Source organism: Halichoerus grypus, chromosome 12 (assembly GCF_964656455.1).
Source record: "Halichoerus grypus chromosome 12, mHalGry1.hap1.1, whole genome shotgun sequence".
NCBI lineage: Eukaryota > Metazoa > Chordata > Mammalia > Carnivora > Phocidae > Halichoerus > Halichoerus grypus.
The window spans coordinates 78,316,520-78,336,741 of record NC_135723.1 but is presented as its reverse complement, the minus strand read 5'-3'; the positions used below and the strand labels follow the sequence as shown (position 1 = coordinate 78,336,741).

The window sequence follows — 20,222 nt, the reverse complement described above, 5'->3', positions numbered from 1 at the left end:
CTGATATGTCTTTAAAATAAATCTAATAAAAATAAAAAAAACCCTGAAATTTAATTGAAGCCAGATAACAATTCATATACATGGCAACACTAATGAATATAGTGACCTGCGGATTCATTATTCATTCTCACATATCAGAGTTTGTTTAAACTGGAATGCGAATGTTAAATAGGTATCAAGTCAGAATGTAGAAAAACTTCTCTATCAAAATGTACAAACTTTTAATTGCTGCTGCACTGACTGAAGGAAAAATATACAACTAATTCAAAGGATGGAAATAACAAAGAGAAAAAATACCCTGATGAGACTGGTATCTATGATCTGGCTTATAAATATCTGCTTTTATGCAATAAGATTGCAAGCTGTTACCTTAACCTACCTTTTGACTTACTACGTTAACATTTAAATATTATCATTGTTAATTTCAAAAAAAAAATGCCTTAAAATTTAATAAAAGCAAATTATAAAATTCTTATGATCAAGGCAATGAAATTATCTAGTATTTCATATGCCTAATGGTACTGAATTTCCCTTTTCTCCCCACTGGCATTTAAAGCAAACATCTGTATTATATATGTTGCAAGTAATCTACTTGAAGAAACATCTGGCCAATAAACTAATTTGCATAAAATACATTAACAAATGAAATGCATGTCTACAGAAAATGTTCTAGTGTTTTACATCTTGTCATACAATACCTATACATACTCTGCATATTAATGACCATTATCTAACTTCTTAAAAAGGTGTATAACCACAAGTACAAAGTAGAATGTGTCTTGTTAGTTCACACTGCCCTCTTTAGGCAACATTAAGGTAATCAAACAAAGACAACTTAAAAAAATTAAAAGCTTCTTTAAAACAAAACAAAACAAATCTTACCATTAACTCTCAAAACTCAGCAATAGAACTTTTTGTAAAGCTCCCCAGGCTGATGTGGATGTGCAAATTATCATATCTTTTCCGTGGGGTGGGTCAGAGAGGTGTTTATAACATATTACGTATCAGAGTTTTAATAATCCATTTTATAATTCAGTGAAATTAGATTACAACTTATTTTAGAACATAAGTGAATATAAAAATTAAAACTGCCTAAAAACAGCACACTCCAATCTATCATTTAAAAAGCAGTATACTAAAAATGCATTACGCACACATAATTGCTCCCACATGTAACTGGCATCTTGTAGAATATGAAAAATTGACAATAAATAAGAAACGTTTTATCTATCCACTAACCAAAACGTGTTGAATATTCATTTGAAATAATGACTAAAATCATACTTTAAAAACTGTAAATGGATCTGCTGAGTGTCTTGATTAAAAAACAAAATGATGTGCCACTTCACCAAATTTCTCCTTCCGTGATTTTTCTATTTTTTGAGGAAGAAAACCACCACACCTCGGTCTATCTCTTGGATCCGTAACTAACCTGCCTCTGAAATGTTGAATACTTCTGAGTGCCTGCTAGTAAGGGTTGGTGTTGAGGACTGTGGGGATCCAGGAGTTATTTCTGAGTCAACTGCTTCCAGGACCCCATCAACATCTCTTTCATTAACGTCTGGAAAACTGAAATCTGTGGAAGTCTCGTTATCATTCGGGTTATCTGAGAGAGCCTGCCCTGATCCGCTCTCTTCATCACTTGCAACAGCTGCCCATGCTCCAGATTCTGGAGTGAAAGGAAGCAGGGCATCACCAGTCTGAACGTCATTGTGCTGTTTTCCACCACTGGGCTTTTGGGGTGGCACATTTGCTGGTGGTGATTTATCGGGACTTCTGTCCATATCGGTCTGACCGGCTGATACGACACCTGTGACGTTATTTTCTTCTTCAGAATTTTCAGATAGTGAATATGAGGTTGGGTTGTTCTGATCCACAAGATTATTCTCTTGGGTGTCTGAATCATTCATTACCTTTTCCTGCGATTCTCTATAGGAGGAGCATGACATGCACTTATTTATGGATAAGCCATCTCTATCTCTGTCATCATCATCATCATCATCATCATCATCAATATCACCATCGTCACCACCACCCACTAAATCAGCATCGGATCTGGCACTCTGAATCAGCTCAGAAGTTGTTCTAGAGGGAAACAGCAACCTGGTTGTGGGGACAGAACCATCTTTGTCGGGAGAAACCGCTGTAACGGAAACATGCACATTTCCTAAAGGAACAGACTGATCGGCAGTTACGGGTGTATCAGAAACAACTGCTGGGATACCAGCAAATACCTCATCAGTGAGAGACCCCTGGGTTGAGGTGAAAACTTCATCGGAATACATGAGCTGATTTATAAGCGTATTCGGTGGCACATCAATAGATAAAACAGGAGTAGCAAACGCATGCCTTCCTTTCGGGGGAAAGGCCTGGTTAATCTCCAAATTGGCAGTTGGGAACAACTCGTCATTACTGCGCAGTGAAGGTACCACTTGCTGGGAACTTTTGCTTTTAAGCAAAACTGGTTCAAAGTATTTCTCACTTGCGTAAGAAATGGTTAAACCTTGAAGTGAAGCAGCGTGCGCGTTCGAAGCAGGCGATACCTCGACAACTGGTACAGATGAAGCGAGCAGCGTGTTCTCCCTCGAAGCAGAGTTTGAGGCCAGGAGATGCAATCCTGTAGAACTAAGGGGATCACCCTTGGGGGTTTCAACCGATATTGGCTCGCTAGGCACGGGTGGAAGAGCAGTTTTAAGCAATGTGTCAACGTCAGAAGCCTGAAAGGAGGGCTGCAGCAATACTTCAGTATTAAAAGAAGCTGAGGGCTCATAAAAGAAGAGCTGAGTTGAAGGAGCTAACATTTCACTAGAAGCAGGGTCAGAGGAGGCTGGCTCTGAGCTCGCACTAAGCACAGGTCTAAGCGAAGTGTCACCGAACGCTTGAGATACGGAGTGTGCAGGCTCAACTGAAAAGGTATTCTCTGGAGCTTGACTAATCTCATGATCAAAAACCTTAGTGGCAGGAGGAGCGAGAGACCCTGGCAACGTGCCCTTTCTGCTAGAAAAGGAAACGGGGGATTCTGGTAAAGACGTGTTCAACTTATTTACAGTATCGTACAGGTCGGGCAGGACTGTGCTTTCCGAACGGTAAACCATCTCACTGAAAGAAGAAATTTGCAGTTCAGTCTCATTTCCATATATTATGTCACTTTTAGAAAGCGGCTTATTCTCATCACCAAACACAGATGTTGTATATGTAAATTCAGCTACAGAAACAGGTGAAGAAATGTTAAGGGCTGTCAGACCATCTGTGTCAGGTAAAAGAAATTCACCATCAGAGGAGGCTCCAGACCACTCCCCATCCCCAGAGAGGCCAGGAGGCGGCGGCAGCCGTGATGCGATCGGGGTTATTACCGAAGACGGAGGCACCGGAATGTGGCTAGGGCTGCTAAACAAGGGAGCCGGAGGAGCTACACCCACAGAACCATGCACGGGGATTGCAGAACTGTAGGGAACAGTGAAGAAGTGCTGGGAGCCCTCATTACTAGGTAAGGCATAGGAAGGTTCAGGCCCTGAAGAACGTGCATGCATCATGACATCACTGCTGGGTGGTTCAACTTGAGAAAACATAAGCGTTTTATAAAGGACACCAGATTCACTACCACCAAATTCCAATGTCTCTGAAGCAGCATGAGTAGTGGGCTGATGTGACGTCACATCAGAATATTGAGCCAGGCCGGCCTCTAATAGCAAATCACCCCCAGCCACTGGCAGAGAAGCATGCAGGGACAGCTTATCACTCTCAACAGCTGAAGTAGCTTGTGGAAGGATCTGAGAAACTGTATACAGATGGTGAAACGATTCACTACTGAAGGAAGCAGAGGAAAATGGAAGCAAAGGTGCACCATCATAGGAAGACAGGATGGATTCAAATGACACATCGACACTGGGAAATACAGGCGTAGCATGCAAGGCCGAATCACTACTTGAAGCAGCAGGGGTAGTGTTGAGGATCTGATTGTCAAGCAACAAAGGGGTGACTAGAGGAAAGACGTCACTACTGTAGGAAGGTTGAACAGGTGTCTCACCATTGTACACCGGCTGAGTTGTCTGTGAGCGTTCCGCGGGGACGGTGGGCGCCGAGTCCTGCTGCCCGGAGGATGGAGCAAACGCGCGGGGCGGCGCCTCGGTCGGCACGGAGGCAAAGGTAGAACAAGGCGGCAGTTCCAGGTCCGTGGCCGGGGGGCCCTGGGACGCCAGCGGGCCTGGAGCTGACGGCTCAGCGGCCTTGCCGGGGCCATCGATCCGCATCGCGGTGTCGTTGGTCTGCAGGACGCTCTCCCGGCCCGATGCAGCCTCGGGCTGTGTCGCCGCACCTGCCGCGCTGGCAAACCACACGTTCCCGGCGGCGGAAGGGTCCTGCGGAGACTCTTCAGCACCCGACGAGGCTGGCTCTTCGGAAGCATTTCTTGTAGATTCCGGTAGAAGAACGTCATATGTGATTGCCTCCGGGTTTTCTGAAGAAAACACATACCCACGCGATGTGTTCTCAGAGATGAACGGCATAGACGAGGTTGTCGGACTGGAGCCTGAAGAGTCGTCGGCTCCGGTATCGAGCTTGAAACCTGTCAGCAAACTCTCATCCTCACTGATGTCGGTAGACACCTCTTGAGATTCCGTTAGAGAAACTGTGTTTAAAGATTCCACAGTCCCGGTCAAGTTCACCTGTGGGAATCTGAGGATAGTTCTAGAGCTGTCATTCCAAGAGGCTGCCGTGCCCGCCAGAGTGTGCGGTGGCATTGTAGTCACAGTCCGCGAAATCAAAGCAACATCCTTTTGGGGGGCTAATTCAGTGCCTGGTTGGGAAGTGGAATCTAGAGATGTGTTGGGAACATCACCCTTCCCAGAGAATTCACTTCCTCTTGTTGGGGATCGGTTAGTCTTGGCCTCGTTGTATTTAGTCCCTGCGTGATTGTAGTTCGTTGTAGTAGGAATCTGGGGTTCCTTTCTCCTTATTTGGTTTGTGGCACTCTCTCTACCGGGATTCACAACAGTGTCTTCTCCAGTGTCTTTTCCCTCTTCTTCCTCCTTTGAAAAGCAAACAAGATTTAATGGAACATAAGGAGATAAGAAAAAAATGAGTTCTTAATAATATCTTAGACTGCATTATACTGTTAATCTTCACTTGTGGGAACTTTTCCTCCTAAAGCACCATCCCTTAGAAGCCATGCCTCTATCCTTATAACCTTTATCATCCACCTTCTAGGGACACTAATTAAACTTAATGAAAACACCCTATTTATGGCTGCCTTTATTTTAATGCTGTGGAAATAATTAAATTACTAGATACCACAACTTTGAAACAAAGGTGCATTATAATTTATTGATTGATAGTGTTACTTAACATGGTACTTATTTTGTTTTGTGTTTATTTGTTCAGTTCATCTGGCAACTGAATGCGTGTTCTCTCTCTGTCAAATAAATAAGTAAAATCTTAAAAAAAACAACAACAAAGATTTTCCATTCAAGACATATGCAGATATTTTTTAATTTTTTTAAATTTTTAAAAATTTTATTTTATTCAAATTCAATGAATTAACACATATTATTATTTTAAAAATATTTTATTTATTTATTTGAGAGAGAGAGTGGAGGGGAGGAGCAGAGGGAGAGGGACAAGCAGACTCCATGCTGAGCACAGAGCCTGATGGGGAGCTTGACCTCAGGACCCTGAGATCGTGACCTGAGCCAAAACCAAGAGTCAGACACTTAACCCACTGAGCCAACCAGGTGCCCCCACAGGCAGACATTTTGTTAAAGACAAATTGTCAAGGGGTGCCTGGGTGGCTCAGTCGTTGCGAGTCTGCCTTCGGTCCCAGGGTCCTGGAATCGAGCCCCGCATTGAGCTCCCTGCTCTGCGGGAGGCCTGCTTCTCCCTCTCCTACTCCCCCTGCTTGTGTTCCCTCTCTTGCTGTGTCTCTCTCTGTCAAATAAATAAAAAAAAAAATCTTAAAAAAAAAAGACAAATTGTCAAAGTATGCTTCTAGCACTAGTTACTTAATTTTGTATTTTCCTTAGAAACACCATTCAGGTGACCCAGTCTTCCAGGACCGCTTGTCACTGTAATGGCCCAGGAGTGTTCTAGCTAGAGGTCAATCAAGATCCATGTTTTCTGGGTGCCTGGGTGGCTCAGCCATTAAGCGTCTGCCTTCGGCTCAGGTCATGATCCCAGGGTCCTGGGATCGAGCCCTGCATCGGGCTCCCTGCTCGGCGGGAAGCCTGCTTCTCCCTCTCCCACTCCCCCTGCTTGTGTTCCCTCTCTTGCTGTGTCTCTCTCTGTCACATAAAGAAATAAAATCTTAAAAAAAAAAAATCCATGTTTTCTGGGATTTTTTTTCTTTTTTAACTGTGCATTTTATGTCTAATCATATGCTTAGAAAACTAAACTGCCAAAAGTTTATCAAGATATGGTATTTTTAGTCCACATGGGATATGATTTTGCCAGTTTGCTAGCATTGTCATTTATTAGATCTTTTATTTATTTTTTAAAAAGATTTTATTTATTTATTTGACAGAGAGAGAAAGAACACAAGCAGGTGGAGTGGGAGAGGGAGAAGCAGGCTTCCCGCTGAGCAGGGAGCCCGATGTGGGGCTCGATGCGGGGCTTGATCCCAGGACCCTGGGATCATGACCAGAGCCGAAGGCAGACGCTTAATGACTCAGCCACCCAGGTGCCCCTTATTAGATCTTTTAAAGTCGTGTACCTTAAAAGAAGAAAACGGACAGAGTACAAATTAGTAAGAACTTAACCAATATCAGGAGAAAAAAATCCGAATCTTAAACCATGTTCAGATACCTCTCAGAATCTGATGAAGATGGGGGTGCCTGGGTGGCACAGTTGGTTAAGCGTCCAACTCTTGGTTTTGGCTCAGGCTGTAATCTCAGGGTCATGGGATCGAGCCCCACGCCGGGCTCTGCCCTCAGTGCAGGGTCTGCTTAAGACTCTCTCTCCCTCTCCTTCTGCCCCTCTCCCCCACTGAGCACTCTCTCTCTCTCAAATAAATAAATAAATCTTAAAAAAAAAAAGGTGATGCAAATAATGCACCATTCATTAATCCTACCTAACCAAATCTTGTTGATCTCTATGAAGTCATATGGCCTCATGCCAACATTTCAAGAAGAACAGATCATTCATGCTCTATGATTACTTCATACATACCTGAAACCACAAATATTTTAATGTATACTCCTTCCTATATTTTCTTATGAAGTTATTGTGAATCTCTCTTCCACTATGGTTTTCAACTGTGTCACACCTGTTATTCTTCACAGCTTCCATTTAGAAAATTTTACTGTAAGGCCTTGATCATGCTGGACATACTTTATCCTTCAAAGTAATGCATTTTTATTTGAAGACAATCTAAGAAACATCCCCCAAACTATTCGTTTCCAAATTCAGTTTTAAAAACCATTACAGATGCATTCCAGGAATTTGCCAACCTCCATCATTCATTCCTGCATGAATCAATGGTAGTGAACAGTGTTATGAACTAAGTATTTATGCCCTCTCCCTGATTTATATGTTGAAATCCTACCCCTCAAAGTGATGATATTAGGAATATGGGGTCTTTGGGAAGTAACTGAGATTAGATGACGTCTTAAGGGTAGAGCCTTCATGAATGGGATTAATGCCTTTATAGGAAGAGTCATGAGAGAGCTTGCTTCTTCTGCTCTGCTCTCTGCCATGTGAAGATATCATGAGAAGCTGGCACGTATACACCTATCCATGTGCACGCACACAGACACACACAAAGGTGTCCTTCGCTGAATTTCGTGAACTCTTGTTGAAAGGTAGGTTGCTCACTTTGGTAAAATAATCCTTTGCAAGAGAGAAGTGCCATAAGATATATAAATTACTGAGATAACTATACATGTGAAAATACAACTTAACTGCTATTTATTGCCAGATGGTAGCATTAGTTATCACACTCTGTGACCTCATGCACACATGTGTACATATACATACATTCATACGACATTAAGAATAGCACCTGCATTTAACATATACTCAGTTACGAAGAACAGTACGTTTGGGGTTAGGATGAAATAGAAGGTGCATCCGTCATTTTTTCTCTATTTTAAAAATTAGGACAATGTTAAAAATTATAAATATTCCTAAATACCTATTTATTTACAGGACATTATGCTAGCAACAGACACTTATAATATGAATAATCCAAACACAATTATTTAGATTGAACGGGCAAACGAATATATACAACTTATGTTTTGGCTCATATTTATTATCAATCTGTCAACCATTAGTTAAGGTGTTTATAAAAAAAACTGTAGAAATATTAAGAATTGGTTAAATATCAGTCTTTTAGAAAACTTGAACATTGAAAAATTCTGAATTATAGATATAGTTTATAGCTATAATTATCTTTAAAGTTCATTTTTTTCATCATCACCACCTTTTTGTTATTTTTACTATCCTATCAAAGTGTCTTCCAATTCTTCCATGAAAGAATCATGCATATCAACTATGTGACTATAAAGCTCAGCAACTAACCCTACAATGAATAATCAACACGAACTTTGATTGAAGCAACATCTGAAACCTAACCAATATTTGAACAAATACTTTTTAATTTTAAAACATTTTAATATAAAGATAGTTACAATACCTTGACTATTTCTTCAGTTCCAATTAATTCAGGGAAGAGGTCAAGTTCTACAAAATTAGAAACAAAATTATTAAAATGTTTATTCAACTATTTTAACCCTGTGGGTTTACCTTTGGATGGAGAGGTTGGCGGGGGGGGCGGGGGGGGGGGAAGACTTGTTAGCTTTGAAAATACAGAATCTCCAAAAATAAAAATTTCAAATTTTAAGTTTCAACACTACTGAACACTACATAACACACCACTACACACAGCTGTATAAAACTGCATTCAAAACCTTCATCTCTATCCTCTACTCCAACTCCCTTCTCCTTCCCCCTCCCCTCTATGTGGGATTGAAGCTAAGAAGGGAGAGGCAGACAGGCTGATATTACTGAGTATAAAAAACCGAAATAATTTTTCATCAGTGTAGACCTTCATCCTTAGCTGGGTTGACAGTTAGGGAAATGCCAGGGATTAGGGGGAGAATTGACAGGATTTATTTTCTTATTCAGCTGTTTCTTCCTTCAGTTCCTCTTCTCGTTGAGGGTCAAATGATTCCTTCTATACTGTGAATTTGGGCTCACACTTATATGTACACAGAGTGTTGCACCAAATGGACAGGAAGGACTGACCAGAGTGATTCCAAGTCCTTCACCCCAGGGAAACCCAGTGGTGCTGTCTACACAAAGAATGCACTGGCCGGGATCATTCAAGTCTGCTGTTCCCAACAACCAGAATCAGTATATTTCCAGTACATGGGTATCTCAATCCTAGAACAAAACCTGTCAGTAAATGTGAGGAAAGATTAGGAGCTGGTTCTCTCTCTCCAACAAGGAATCTAGACACGATGCCAAATTACTGAGGGGCTGACCGGAGAAGCACTGTCCTTCATGCTTCATCAGAGCTGCATTGGGCTCAGCTTCAGCTGAGCATTATTACAATAATGCTTCTCTTATTCTTATTATTCTATAGAATTTCACTCCTTCTCCAAAATTCATGCTCTTCACTCTCCCAAAGTTGCTTTTGTTCTATACTTTATACTTCTAGGTATCCTCAAGGGAGATGCATATTCTCTAAAGTTTTCAAAGGCAAAAGTGAATTAACATGAAATGTTTATCAAATCCAGGCCTGTTTTATAACACAGACTTTTTTTTTTTTCACAATAGCCAAACTGTGGAAGGAGCTGAGATGTCCTTCAACAGATGAATGGATAAAGAAGATGTGGTATATATATACAATGGAATATTACTCAGCCATCAGAAAGGATGAATACCCACCATTTGCATTGACATGGGTGGAACTGGAGGGGATTATGCTAAGTGAAATAAGTCAAGCAGAGAAAGACAATTATTTTATGGTTCCACTCATATGTGGAACATAAGGAATAGAGCAGAGGATCACAGTAGAACGGAGGGAAAACGGAATGGGAAGAAATCGGAGAGGGAGACAAACCATGAGAGACTCTAGACTCCGGGAACCAAACTGAGGGTTATGGAAGGGATGGGGTGGAGAATGCGGTAACTGGGTGATGGGCATTAAGGAGGCCACGTGTCGTGATGAGCACTGGGTGTTATACGCAGCTAATGAATGGTTGAACACTACATCAAAAACTAATGATGTATGGACTCTGAGAAACAAACTGAGGGTTCTAGAGGGGAGGGGGGTGGGGGGATGGGTTAGCCTGGTGATGGGTATTAAAGAGGGCACGTACTGCATGGAGCACTGGGTGTTATACGCAAACAATGAATCATGGAACACTACATCAAAAACTAATGATGTATGGTGATTAACATAACATAATAAAAAAATTAAAAAAAACTAATGATGTACTATATGCTGGCTAATTGAACATAATAAAAAATAAATAAATAATAAAATAAAATATACATACAGAAAAGTAAAAAAGAAAAACCAAACCCACAGAGTTTCTTGAGTTTATTTTTATCAGAAAATTTCTAGGCATTAAGAAATGTAAGGCCATAAAATGTAGTCTTGTGCATGGATTCCATTTAGAGGAGAATTCAAGAAAAATTGAGGAGTCACCTCTCAAGAGAATTTAGATAAAATTAATACTCTTGACTATTGAGCTATCTCAAAGTTACTTATCCTGAACAATGTTAATTTAGCCCTGAGTTAAATTTTAACACTCAATTATTTTTTTTTTCTTGTTAAAACCCACCATGAAAGAGTTTGGAAACCTTTATTTGGATCATTAATGTTCTCCGTTTTCTATTTTTTGTTTCTCATGCTCTTAATTCTTCACGTTTTCAAATTAAAGTGATCTCAATAGTTTGGAATATTTGTGTCTCTATAACCTCCAAGGAAATCAATACAGGTGAGTTTAAAGATGGGATGGATGCAGCTAAACTGCAAAAGACAAATAAGAACCTTCAATATGATTTTCTATAAACTGCAATTAGAGAAGTTAATGCACCTGAAAGCCTTCAAATTCAGCATGTGAGACAATGCATAATTTTACCGAAATGCTTTTAAATGGAGTCACACCCTTTCATGTACTTTTAAAATATTTTAATGTTAATAAGGGCAAGTCATAACAAATATGTGTTAGTGATACATATATGATACTGCCGATTTTTCTCTGTTAAGAGGCCATGGGGAAAAAAGTCTCAGTGATAATCCATTCTCTTCAACATGCTTAAGGAAATGTTTTAAAATTAAAAACAAGCAAGCAAACAAAAACACGATCTAACTTTACTAACTTCATACTTTTAATGGGCAAAAGCATTTTCTTATTGACTGTCAAGGCTGAGGTAGGGTATGTATAATTATCACATTGAGGACTGACTTCCTTTTCTTTCAATATTCTCTGAGTGTATCATTGCATGGGATTTATTTTTATCCTTTTACCACAGCATAAATTAACTATATGGATTTGGGTTCCTCCTAAGTTAGAATACATGACTTTACCCAGTCATTTCCCCCAAAGAGTATCAATGAGTTCTACTGAAACTGGCTTTGCTATTCACCGCTATAGGAAGTGAGACGTCCCCTTTGGGCCTGCTGTGGGCCCTCGGGGCGGACTGTATGGGTCCAGGCAGTCCTTTGGTCCCTCCTAGCTTCATGGCCCTCTCGCGGGTGAATACCCCAAGTGTGGATGCCTTCATATCTGTAAGTATTAACCCACTTTGAAGGATCTTCATTTCTGGTTTCCAATTCGATTATTCAAATTGACCAAAATTCTGGGGTTGCCCTGGAATACTTCTTCCCCCATATAATCTGGAAATCTTGTGCTGGGCCTCTTCAGAACAAGTTTGAAATAAAATAATTTTAGAAATGTTTTCTATCGTCCTGGAGATTCTGAGGCCACATTTCTAAGGCTGAGAGTTCACAGCACCTCTGGTGATGGGCACAAGGTCTCATACTGGTACCCTCCGGCCTTCTGGTTCCTCACAAATAACTGGTATTTTAGTGGCCACTGACCTGACTTAGGCAATACTGATATATTAAGTAGTTCAAAAGTATACTGGTTGACAGTCTTCTCATTCACTTCCTCAAACTAGACTGCAGGAACGCTATAAAATGTCCAACAGTAAAGACTGTTAATATTTTTTTGAGTGAGCACTTAAAATTCACTTATGTGTGATAACTGAACAAAAGCTATTGGTTCATTCTGGTTTTGTTCGGGGGCACATGTGATGCTAAATTTTCTAAAAGAGCATGTTAGTCGCACATTAATATTCCATAACACAAAAAAGCAACACCGACAAAGGTTGGCAAACAAGGCTTATTTAATTGTCTGAAGGAAGCCAAGTTTTACAGTGCAAGAGGGCAAAGCAATGTAGACTGCAATCTCTTCAAACCGTGATTTCAAATATTATTATATAATAACACCCGTAGCACAGGATGGAACAGGCAGAGCAAGGACAGATGTATAGTGATTTAACAAACACAACTGTTACACGACTGCAAAGCACACAACAACAGAAAAATGTGTTGATCTAATTCACCGTGCATTTAAATTTAACATACACAATTATCAAGGCCCTACAACACGTACTTAAATAATATCCTCTATAATTGTATAATAATTAACTCTACATTCAATTCCAGAATAGAAAAGACACAATTATTTACAATGAAATAAATATATTTATGAATTGCTTATTCATAAATATAATTTTCTACAAAGTATTTGGAAAGAATATACATTTTAGTTTAACTTTAATAAGCTTTTCCTGGACAAATTCAAATTGTTTCCTAATACGAATTTATGCATGTGTTTGAAAATAGCAAACCGGAGTAATGTTTCATGGACACTAGTTTTATGGTGACACTGTGGTACACAAGAGTGTAATTAAAACGCACAAACAACAAGCAAATTACCCAAAGTTAAATGCACAATTTGGAAGCTTCAGTTTTCTTTTGTGGATATTGATTAAAATATTTGAAATATACCATTGAAGGAATGAGGGCAACTGTAAATAACCTCCTTCATTTCTTTATAACAAAAGCAAAAACAACACAGTATTTAGAAAACAGCTTATCCGAAATAATAATAAAATGATTCAATAGGGTACATTACGATGTTATTAAGGTAAGGAACAACATGATCAACAGGATGAAATGGTGCTAATAAACACCATGAAATAAGCAGCAAACTCAAAGGCCACTTACATCTCCATTAGCCATATAAATCATAAAATTAACAAATCTTGTAGGTACCATCGCACTAAACCACAAGACAGTACTTTGGTCAAGACTTTTACTGTGATATATTCACCACAGAAACAATATTTAAGATAAGGTAGTTTTAATAACAAGTTGAATATATATGAATTGAAATGCCATTGCCACCTTTTAGATCAGAAAAAATGAGTTCTAAAAGAACAAATAATTCCTTTATGAAAAATAGGAAGACCCCACACATTGGGTAAGTTGGCTTTTGATGGAGGACTTTTTGGTAGAAATAATTAAGGAATAATCTAAGTTTTTAACCTTAGCTTTTAAGAGGAATATCATAGTGAAACATCAAATCAAATACCATGTTTCACTAAAACATCATCACTGTACAAAATGCTTTAAGGGGCTGAGATATCCTTGGAGATTGAATGGTATGCCCAAATTCACATGTCATTAGTTCAACAGTGTCCTCAGCCTTTGAATAAATGGAAATCAAATTACAATACTTGTTATTTTGTACAAATGTGAAAGTGCTACAAACGATACAAGAATGTTGTGCTTTGGGCCAATATAGACGCAGTCTATCAGGATCACTCAGAAGTCACTTCTGTAGAAAATAAACATTTGATCTGTTTTTCTTTATGCAATAAGCATCTAAGAAAAATTCCTAAAGTTTAAAATTCTGACATAGTGGATAGAGTAAGAAAGACATACCACAAATAGCTGGAAGTAATTATTTTTTGTAAACTCCTGGGAGATTGTTTTATGTACAGAAATGAGAGTGGTATAATTAAACCAAGGTAGTAAATTAAATGAATGTACTTAACACAATTCTTATCCTAAAATGCATAATAGCATTAGAGGAGATTTTTATATACCATATTTCATCTATTCACATATGATATTGGCCATGGTAGTCATGTTGCTCTGCTAAAGATGTCATTTTCTAGGTGGATCCATACGGGGAACTCTGGTGAGGGATGACAGTCAGGGGAGGAGCATCATATGGCGTAATTGATAACTGGTCAGTTGATTTTGATACTCACCTTTCAATAATTTAGAGCTCACATTCCATTTAAAAATAACCTAATTCTGAAAATCAATGCTATATAAAAACAGTACATTATACCCAGGCCATGGGGCAGATCGTAAGAAATATTAAATAGTGATATTGCCATCATGATAGTAGTAATATTCATTGGCCATCCGCATTTTATTTATTTATTTATTTATTTATTTATTTTTAAAGATTTTATTTATTTATTTGAGAGAGAGAATGAGACAGAGAGAGAGAGAGCATGAGAGGGGGAAGGATCAGAGGGAGAAGCAGACTCCCTGCTGAGCAGGGAGTCCGATGCGGGACTCGATCCCGGGACTCCAGGATCATGACCTGAGCCGAAGGCAGTCGCTTAACCAACTGAGCCACCCAGGCGCCCCCGGCCATCCGCATTTTAATCTGGGAAATATTTTGGGAAGTTTTGTAGCCTGTGGTTTAGAAGGATACATAATCTACCATCTAATGCTCTGACATACATACTTTAACTTAAAAATTTAACTAGTGAGGACAACTCTGTTGAGGTCATTAATGAACAAGCTCATAATGAATTAAAGTCCTTGCTATATCATATAGACCACAAAGGCTAATCAATATACCAGTTTTTCTTCAATATGTCCAACTGGAATATGGTATAAGTAATATAATTTATTACCATCCATGAAAAATTTATAAAATTACCAGTGAGTAGACTCATGGTATGGTAGGGATGACCAAAGAATATTTACATTTATGTGTGCATGTTTGCATGTATTTATGAATATGCATATGCATGATATCTATGTGTATATAAATATACACATATACACATAAATACGTACATATATAATTCCATTCTATTGCCTTAAAACTGCTTATGCTAACAAAAGGAAAACTAATTATATACATTTGTAAATTGTCAAATTATGATGGTCTGCACTTCATTTAATTATTGCATAAGGTTTTAGATCAAAAGATTTTCCCATAATACTTAGAGAAGATGCATGCAAATAAAGTAGAATTAGAAACAACATCTTTGTTTTACTTTGTGAAACAGTACTGGCAAGTCCACTAAGAGGAAAGCACTCTACCCCCTTCACACAGAATTATAAAAAGTGGATGAAAATACCTAAGATATACATATCATAAAAAAAAAGAAAAAAGAAAAGACCTAAGATAAACTGTTAGATGTGTTATATAGATATTTCAAAGTACCTCACATGATCCTAGAATCATGTATATACTTACTACAAAATGCTTTGGGGGCTGAAAAAGGAAATAAACACAAATGAAACCAACTTTTCATTATCAAAATAAAAGTCTTAATATTTACATAGCTATTTTCATCTGATGACCATTACAGACAAAACAACAGATTTTGCTGTTCTTATTTCACAAATAGAAAACTTCAACATTTAGAATAAATTTACTTATTGTCTTGCACCAGATCTGTTGAATGAAAATGGTTTCCATGCTTCACAAAATTAGCTGATGATTCAGACCAAAAAAAAAAAAAAAAAAAATCATTTTGCCTTTTGGCCGAAACAATATAAAGTCAGAGATAAAGCACCATTGTACCCAGTAACTAAACTAGCTTCATTTATGTGGATATAAAGGCATATCAAGGGACTTACCCGGGTCATCAGAAGGCATGTCAACAACAAGCTGGTCACTGTATTTTCCATATAAGCCATTAGCGCAGATGGCTACTATCTGAAGCACATAACTCATATTGGGTAGTAAATTATTGAGAATAGCACCCTAAAAGAAAGATGTCAGTAATTATATTAATGTATTATTCTCATCAGAGCACTAACATAATAGACATCTGTCTTTAGAAAACATTTTCTCATTTGCCAACGGAAAATATATTTTATTAATCTAAGAAAAATTGTATGCAATGTTGTTAAGTTGAACTTGTGAGATTTGTGAATTAGGCTTTTTTGGTTTTTTGAAAAATCAATTTTAGTTTTAGAAAGTTTCATTTTTAACTAGAACTCATCAGATTCTTAAATGAGTATCCAAAACTACAAATTAATATTTTAGACAAATAAACATGTAGCATTTGCAAAGAGCAAAATGTGAAAAATATAATGAAGAACCAATTTATCTCTTTATCATAACAATATAAGCCAGACAGTAATAGAATTATTATCTTCTTAACATCATTATGAAATGAAAAACTGGCATATTCTCAAAAATTGCACGTCATACATAGTTCATAATGTCTCTGTTCTAGACACCTGCATTAAAAAGTTATGTATTTTTTTAAATTTTTTATTGTTATGTTAATCACCATACATTACATCATTAGTTTTTGATGTAGTGTTCCATGATTCATTGTTTGCGTATAACACACAGTGCTCCATGCAGAACATGCCCTCTTTAATACCCATCACCAGGCTAACCCATCCCCCCTGCCCCCTCCCCTCTAGAACCCTCAGTTTGTTTCTCAGAGTCCATAGTCTCTCATGGTTCATCTCCCCTCCAATTTCCCCCCCTTCATTTTACCCTTCCTACTAACTTCTTCTTTTTTTTAACATATAATGTATTATTTGTTTCAGAGGTACAGGTCTGTGATTCATCAGTCTTACACAATTCACAGCGCTCACCATAGCACATACCCTCCCCAGCGTCTATCACCCAGCCACCCCATCCCTCCCACCCCCCACCACTCCAGCAAACCTCAGTTTGTTTCCTGAGATTAAGAATTCCTCATATCAGTGAGATCGTATGATACATGTCTTTCTCTGATTGACTTATTTCATTATGTATTTTATCAGTTTTGTCCATATGATATCCACCGCCATGGTAACAAGGACAGTTTTTGTTTAAATGCAGGTTCTTGGGCCTGGTGGGACTCCAGCTGTGGGAATGCACAGTTCAGTAGTGCTTTTGACCTGCAGTGGGCTCTCCTAGAGCCATAGCCAGGTAGGGTTTTCTCAACTAGACCCCAATATGGCCAATCCTTCCCTAGCAAGGCAAAGTTTAATATTGAGATGCTCAGGTCACAGAAGGGATCTGTACTTTTAAAAAAAGTTTTCATTTTAATTCCAGTTAGTTAATATACAATATTATATTAGTTTCAGGTGTACAATATAGTGATTCAGCTGTTCCATACCGTACTTTATTTTCTTTCATTTGTGTGCATGGGTGGGGAGGAGGAGGGAGTGGATCTTTTCCTAAAGATTATCTGCCTCGGATTCCAAAAGTTCTGACTCAATTGACTTCACATCTGTTACTTGGAAATTTGATGCAAAGAGTCCCCTACTCTCTTTTCTTGTGCTGGTAGAGTATGTTGGGGGCAATGATATATGACAGTATCAGAGCATGGAGATTCCAGATTCAATTATTTCCACAACTGTGAGATCACGGTTGAAGTATTTAACTGTTCTTTGAGTCCCTTGATTTGTAAAGAGAGGCTACACTAGATGAACTCTAGGTCCTAAGTCTTCTATAAGCGTCTACGCTATAATGTTGTTGTTGGCAAAGCTGTGATCTTCCTGTAATCGAAAACAATTAAGAACCTAGGGTAATACCCTGTAAGTTTCGATCTAATTTAGTATAGTTTCTGCTTTCCCTCCTCCCCACTGGAGAGTTTCACACAAAGTTTAGGGCAACAATATGTGATCATTTCTAAGTTTTTACCTTGAAAATTAACTCTAGTGCTGTCAATACATGAAACAATTAAAGTCTTGTAAGTTCTTTCCATGAAAATTAAACTATAACGTTATCAATACATGAAACAACTGATCTTATAGTTACCAAGTCTTGATAGCCATCTGTCAAAAATTCATGCTTGGTTTGGTCTTCTCCCTCTAACTGCTGGTACAAAACTGCAAATTTCTCAATCATGGTATCATACACTACTCGAGGTCTCTCCCACGTAATAAGAAGGCTGGTATAATTCTCCGGGTCAGCTTGAACATTTTCTGGTTCTGAACTACAAACTTCAGAGACAAAAAAAAAAACAAAGTACGGTTATTGATACAGCTGCCAGCTTCTAGGATTTTAACCAGTAAAACATATTCTATGAAAATGTGTTTTATTTCAACAGAAGGTAAAAAGTTAAACTTCTTCACTGTGGAGTTTTTGTTTATGACCTTTCGTATATCTGAAACACTTCTTCCTCCCCTCCTTCCTTCATCTGCATCCCACCTTCCCATTCAGGAAAAGTCTAGGTCAAATGCTCCCTCCTGTTATGCGTGCTCTGATCTCTGCTGAAGTGAGCTGTGTCATTTTCACCTGTCTGTTTTGCTTTAACATTACTATTGCATTAATTGCATGTTCTCTTATATTACTTTTTCCTGAACAGATCCTGAGTCCCGCAGTAGGTTATAAACATAAGAGCCACAGCTTTTTATTTCTATATTGTTTAGGACACTGTTTTGAATACATCTGGCACACAAATTCATTTTTATAAATAAAAAAAGGATATCTTCAAGCTCATGATGTTTTTATTTCTCTTGTTTGGTACCTGACAGGTATCTTCGGCTCAGGATGAGGAGAATTTAAAATTATAAAATAGGGTCTATTATCAGACATTTTGTTGTTTCAAAATCCTTGAAATAACTTAAAATTCCCTATCAGAGAAAACCATAGGAGAACAACTAAAACTATCATTTCTGTATTTTTTGGACCTGCTGACAAAAATCCCACTTTGGCATTAATAGATTAATAGATTAAGCGATTAATTTTAGGAAATTAGATTTGCTTTGTCTGATCTGAAAAAATACTTTGGAAATAGTTCAGGGACTTCTTACAATGAATTCAAGCCCATGCTGGGAATCATGCCAAAAATTTAGTCCCATCAAAAAGTGTATTCTGATACTTTCTGAAATGCATTCATAATGTCATAATTTGAACTAATTACGAGGATGAAAATTATAAAATTTTATGATACTGTGCTAATGCAGCAAAGCAATAAATATACTCTATTCATAGGCCAGATAAACTTGCAAAAGAGAGGGAGAAAGGTCTCTAAAGCTAAAGATTGATATGCTCAGAGAATCCAAGCTTTGCTTCTAGGAGATACCTGAAGTTACAAAGTCACTACATGAGACCATGCAATTGACATAAGTCAACCAATGGTCAACTGCTACAAAGACTCAATAAAAATAAGGCAACAACAGGGTCAGAATGTGACCAAAAAGCCTTTTGTCTATACTAGCTTGTAGTTTTGCTTGTGAACACAAGAGGGCAGCCAAAACTAACAACTGACCTTGTAAATTGAAACAAATTGTAGCTACAGGATTTAATAATAGGAATTTTAGCCTATGTATGCTATGCTAGCAATGGTACATAAATGATCCAGAAAATATAAAATATATACTTTAAATAATACACGTACAACTTTATATGAGTTAGAGACAGGATTATTCACTGTAAAAACTATGTTTTGTTGTTGTTTGTTTGTTTATTAAGGATTTAGGGTGAGGTGTTCCTTTGGGAGTAAGAGAACAATTCTCCAAAAACATGAATTCATCAAAAAGCATGAATTCAGAATAAGAAAATGCATTCTGATTTAGGTCTAGACTACATCGTCCTTACTCTAGCTAGTGACACTTCTTTAGTGGCCACCAGATGGCAGAAGATCATTGATCATCGCAAAAGTGAGCTAGCTACTCATGTGAACTATATCAGTGGAGGAAGAGGATTGCCTCAATCTTGCTTCTAATGAATCCTGAGTTCATTTTTAGAAGGTTGAAAGCAATTACGGACAATATCATTTGTAGATTTTGTCCTACAAAAATCAATCCCTCTTTTTAGAGAGTAGGAATGATTTAAAGTGAACTATTCTATTCCCTCAAAATGAAGCTATCTTAAAATGCATTAAAGTTTTATGCATGCACACAAAGCAAAAATCTCTTGAGAAAATATAAAATTATTAGCTGCAAAAATACCCAAGGGACTGCTGCCTAATTAGCAGAAAATTACTTTGTT

At 38.0% G+C, this 20,222-nt stretch overlaps 1 protein-coding gene across 4 annotated transcripts in view; it reads right to left on the bottom strand.

Moving 5' to 3' along the window:
* The window catches only part of PTPRZ1 (protein tyrosine phosphatase receptor type Z1), a 166,167-nt gene that overhangs the window by 41,369 nt on the left and 104,576 nt on the right, over nucleotides 1-20,222 (bottom strand). For 2 of the 4 annotated variants that reach the window (XM_036122344.2, XM_036122345.2), the window contains exons 9-12: nucleotides 18,045-18,229; nucleotides 15,914-16,040; nucleotides 8,627-8,673; nucleotides 1,433-5,027 (exon numbers count right to left, since the gene is read on the bottom strand). In XM_036122344.2, the coding sequence (XP_035978237.1) occupies nucleotides 1,433-5,027; nucleotides 8,627-8,673; nucleotides 15,914-16,040; nucleotides 18,045-18,229 (3,954 nt within the window). The remainder of the gene's footprint in view (nucleotides 1-1,432; nucleotides 5,028-8,626; nucleotides 8,674-15,913; nucleotides 16,041-18,044; nucleotides 18,230-20,222) is intronic. The other 2 variants (XM_036122348.2, XM_036122347.2) reach the window with 1 other exon arrangement.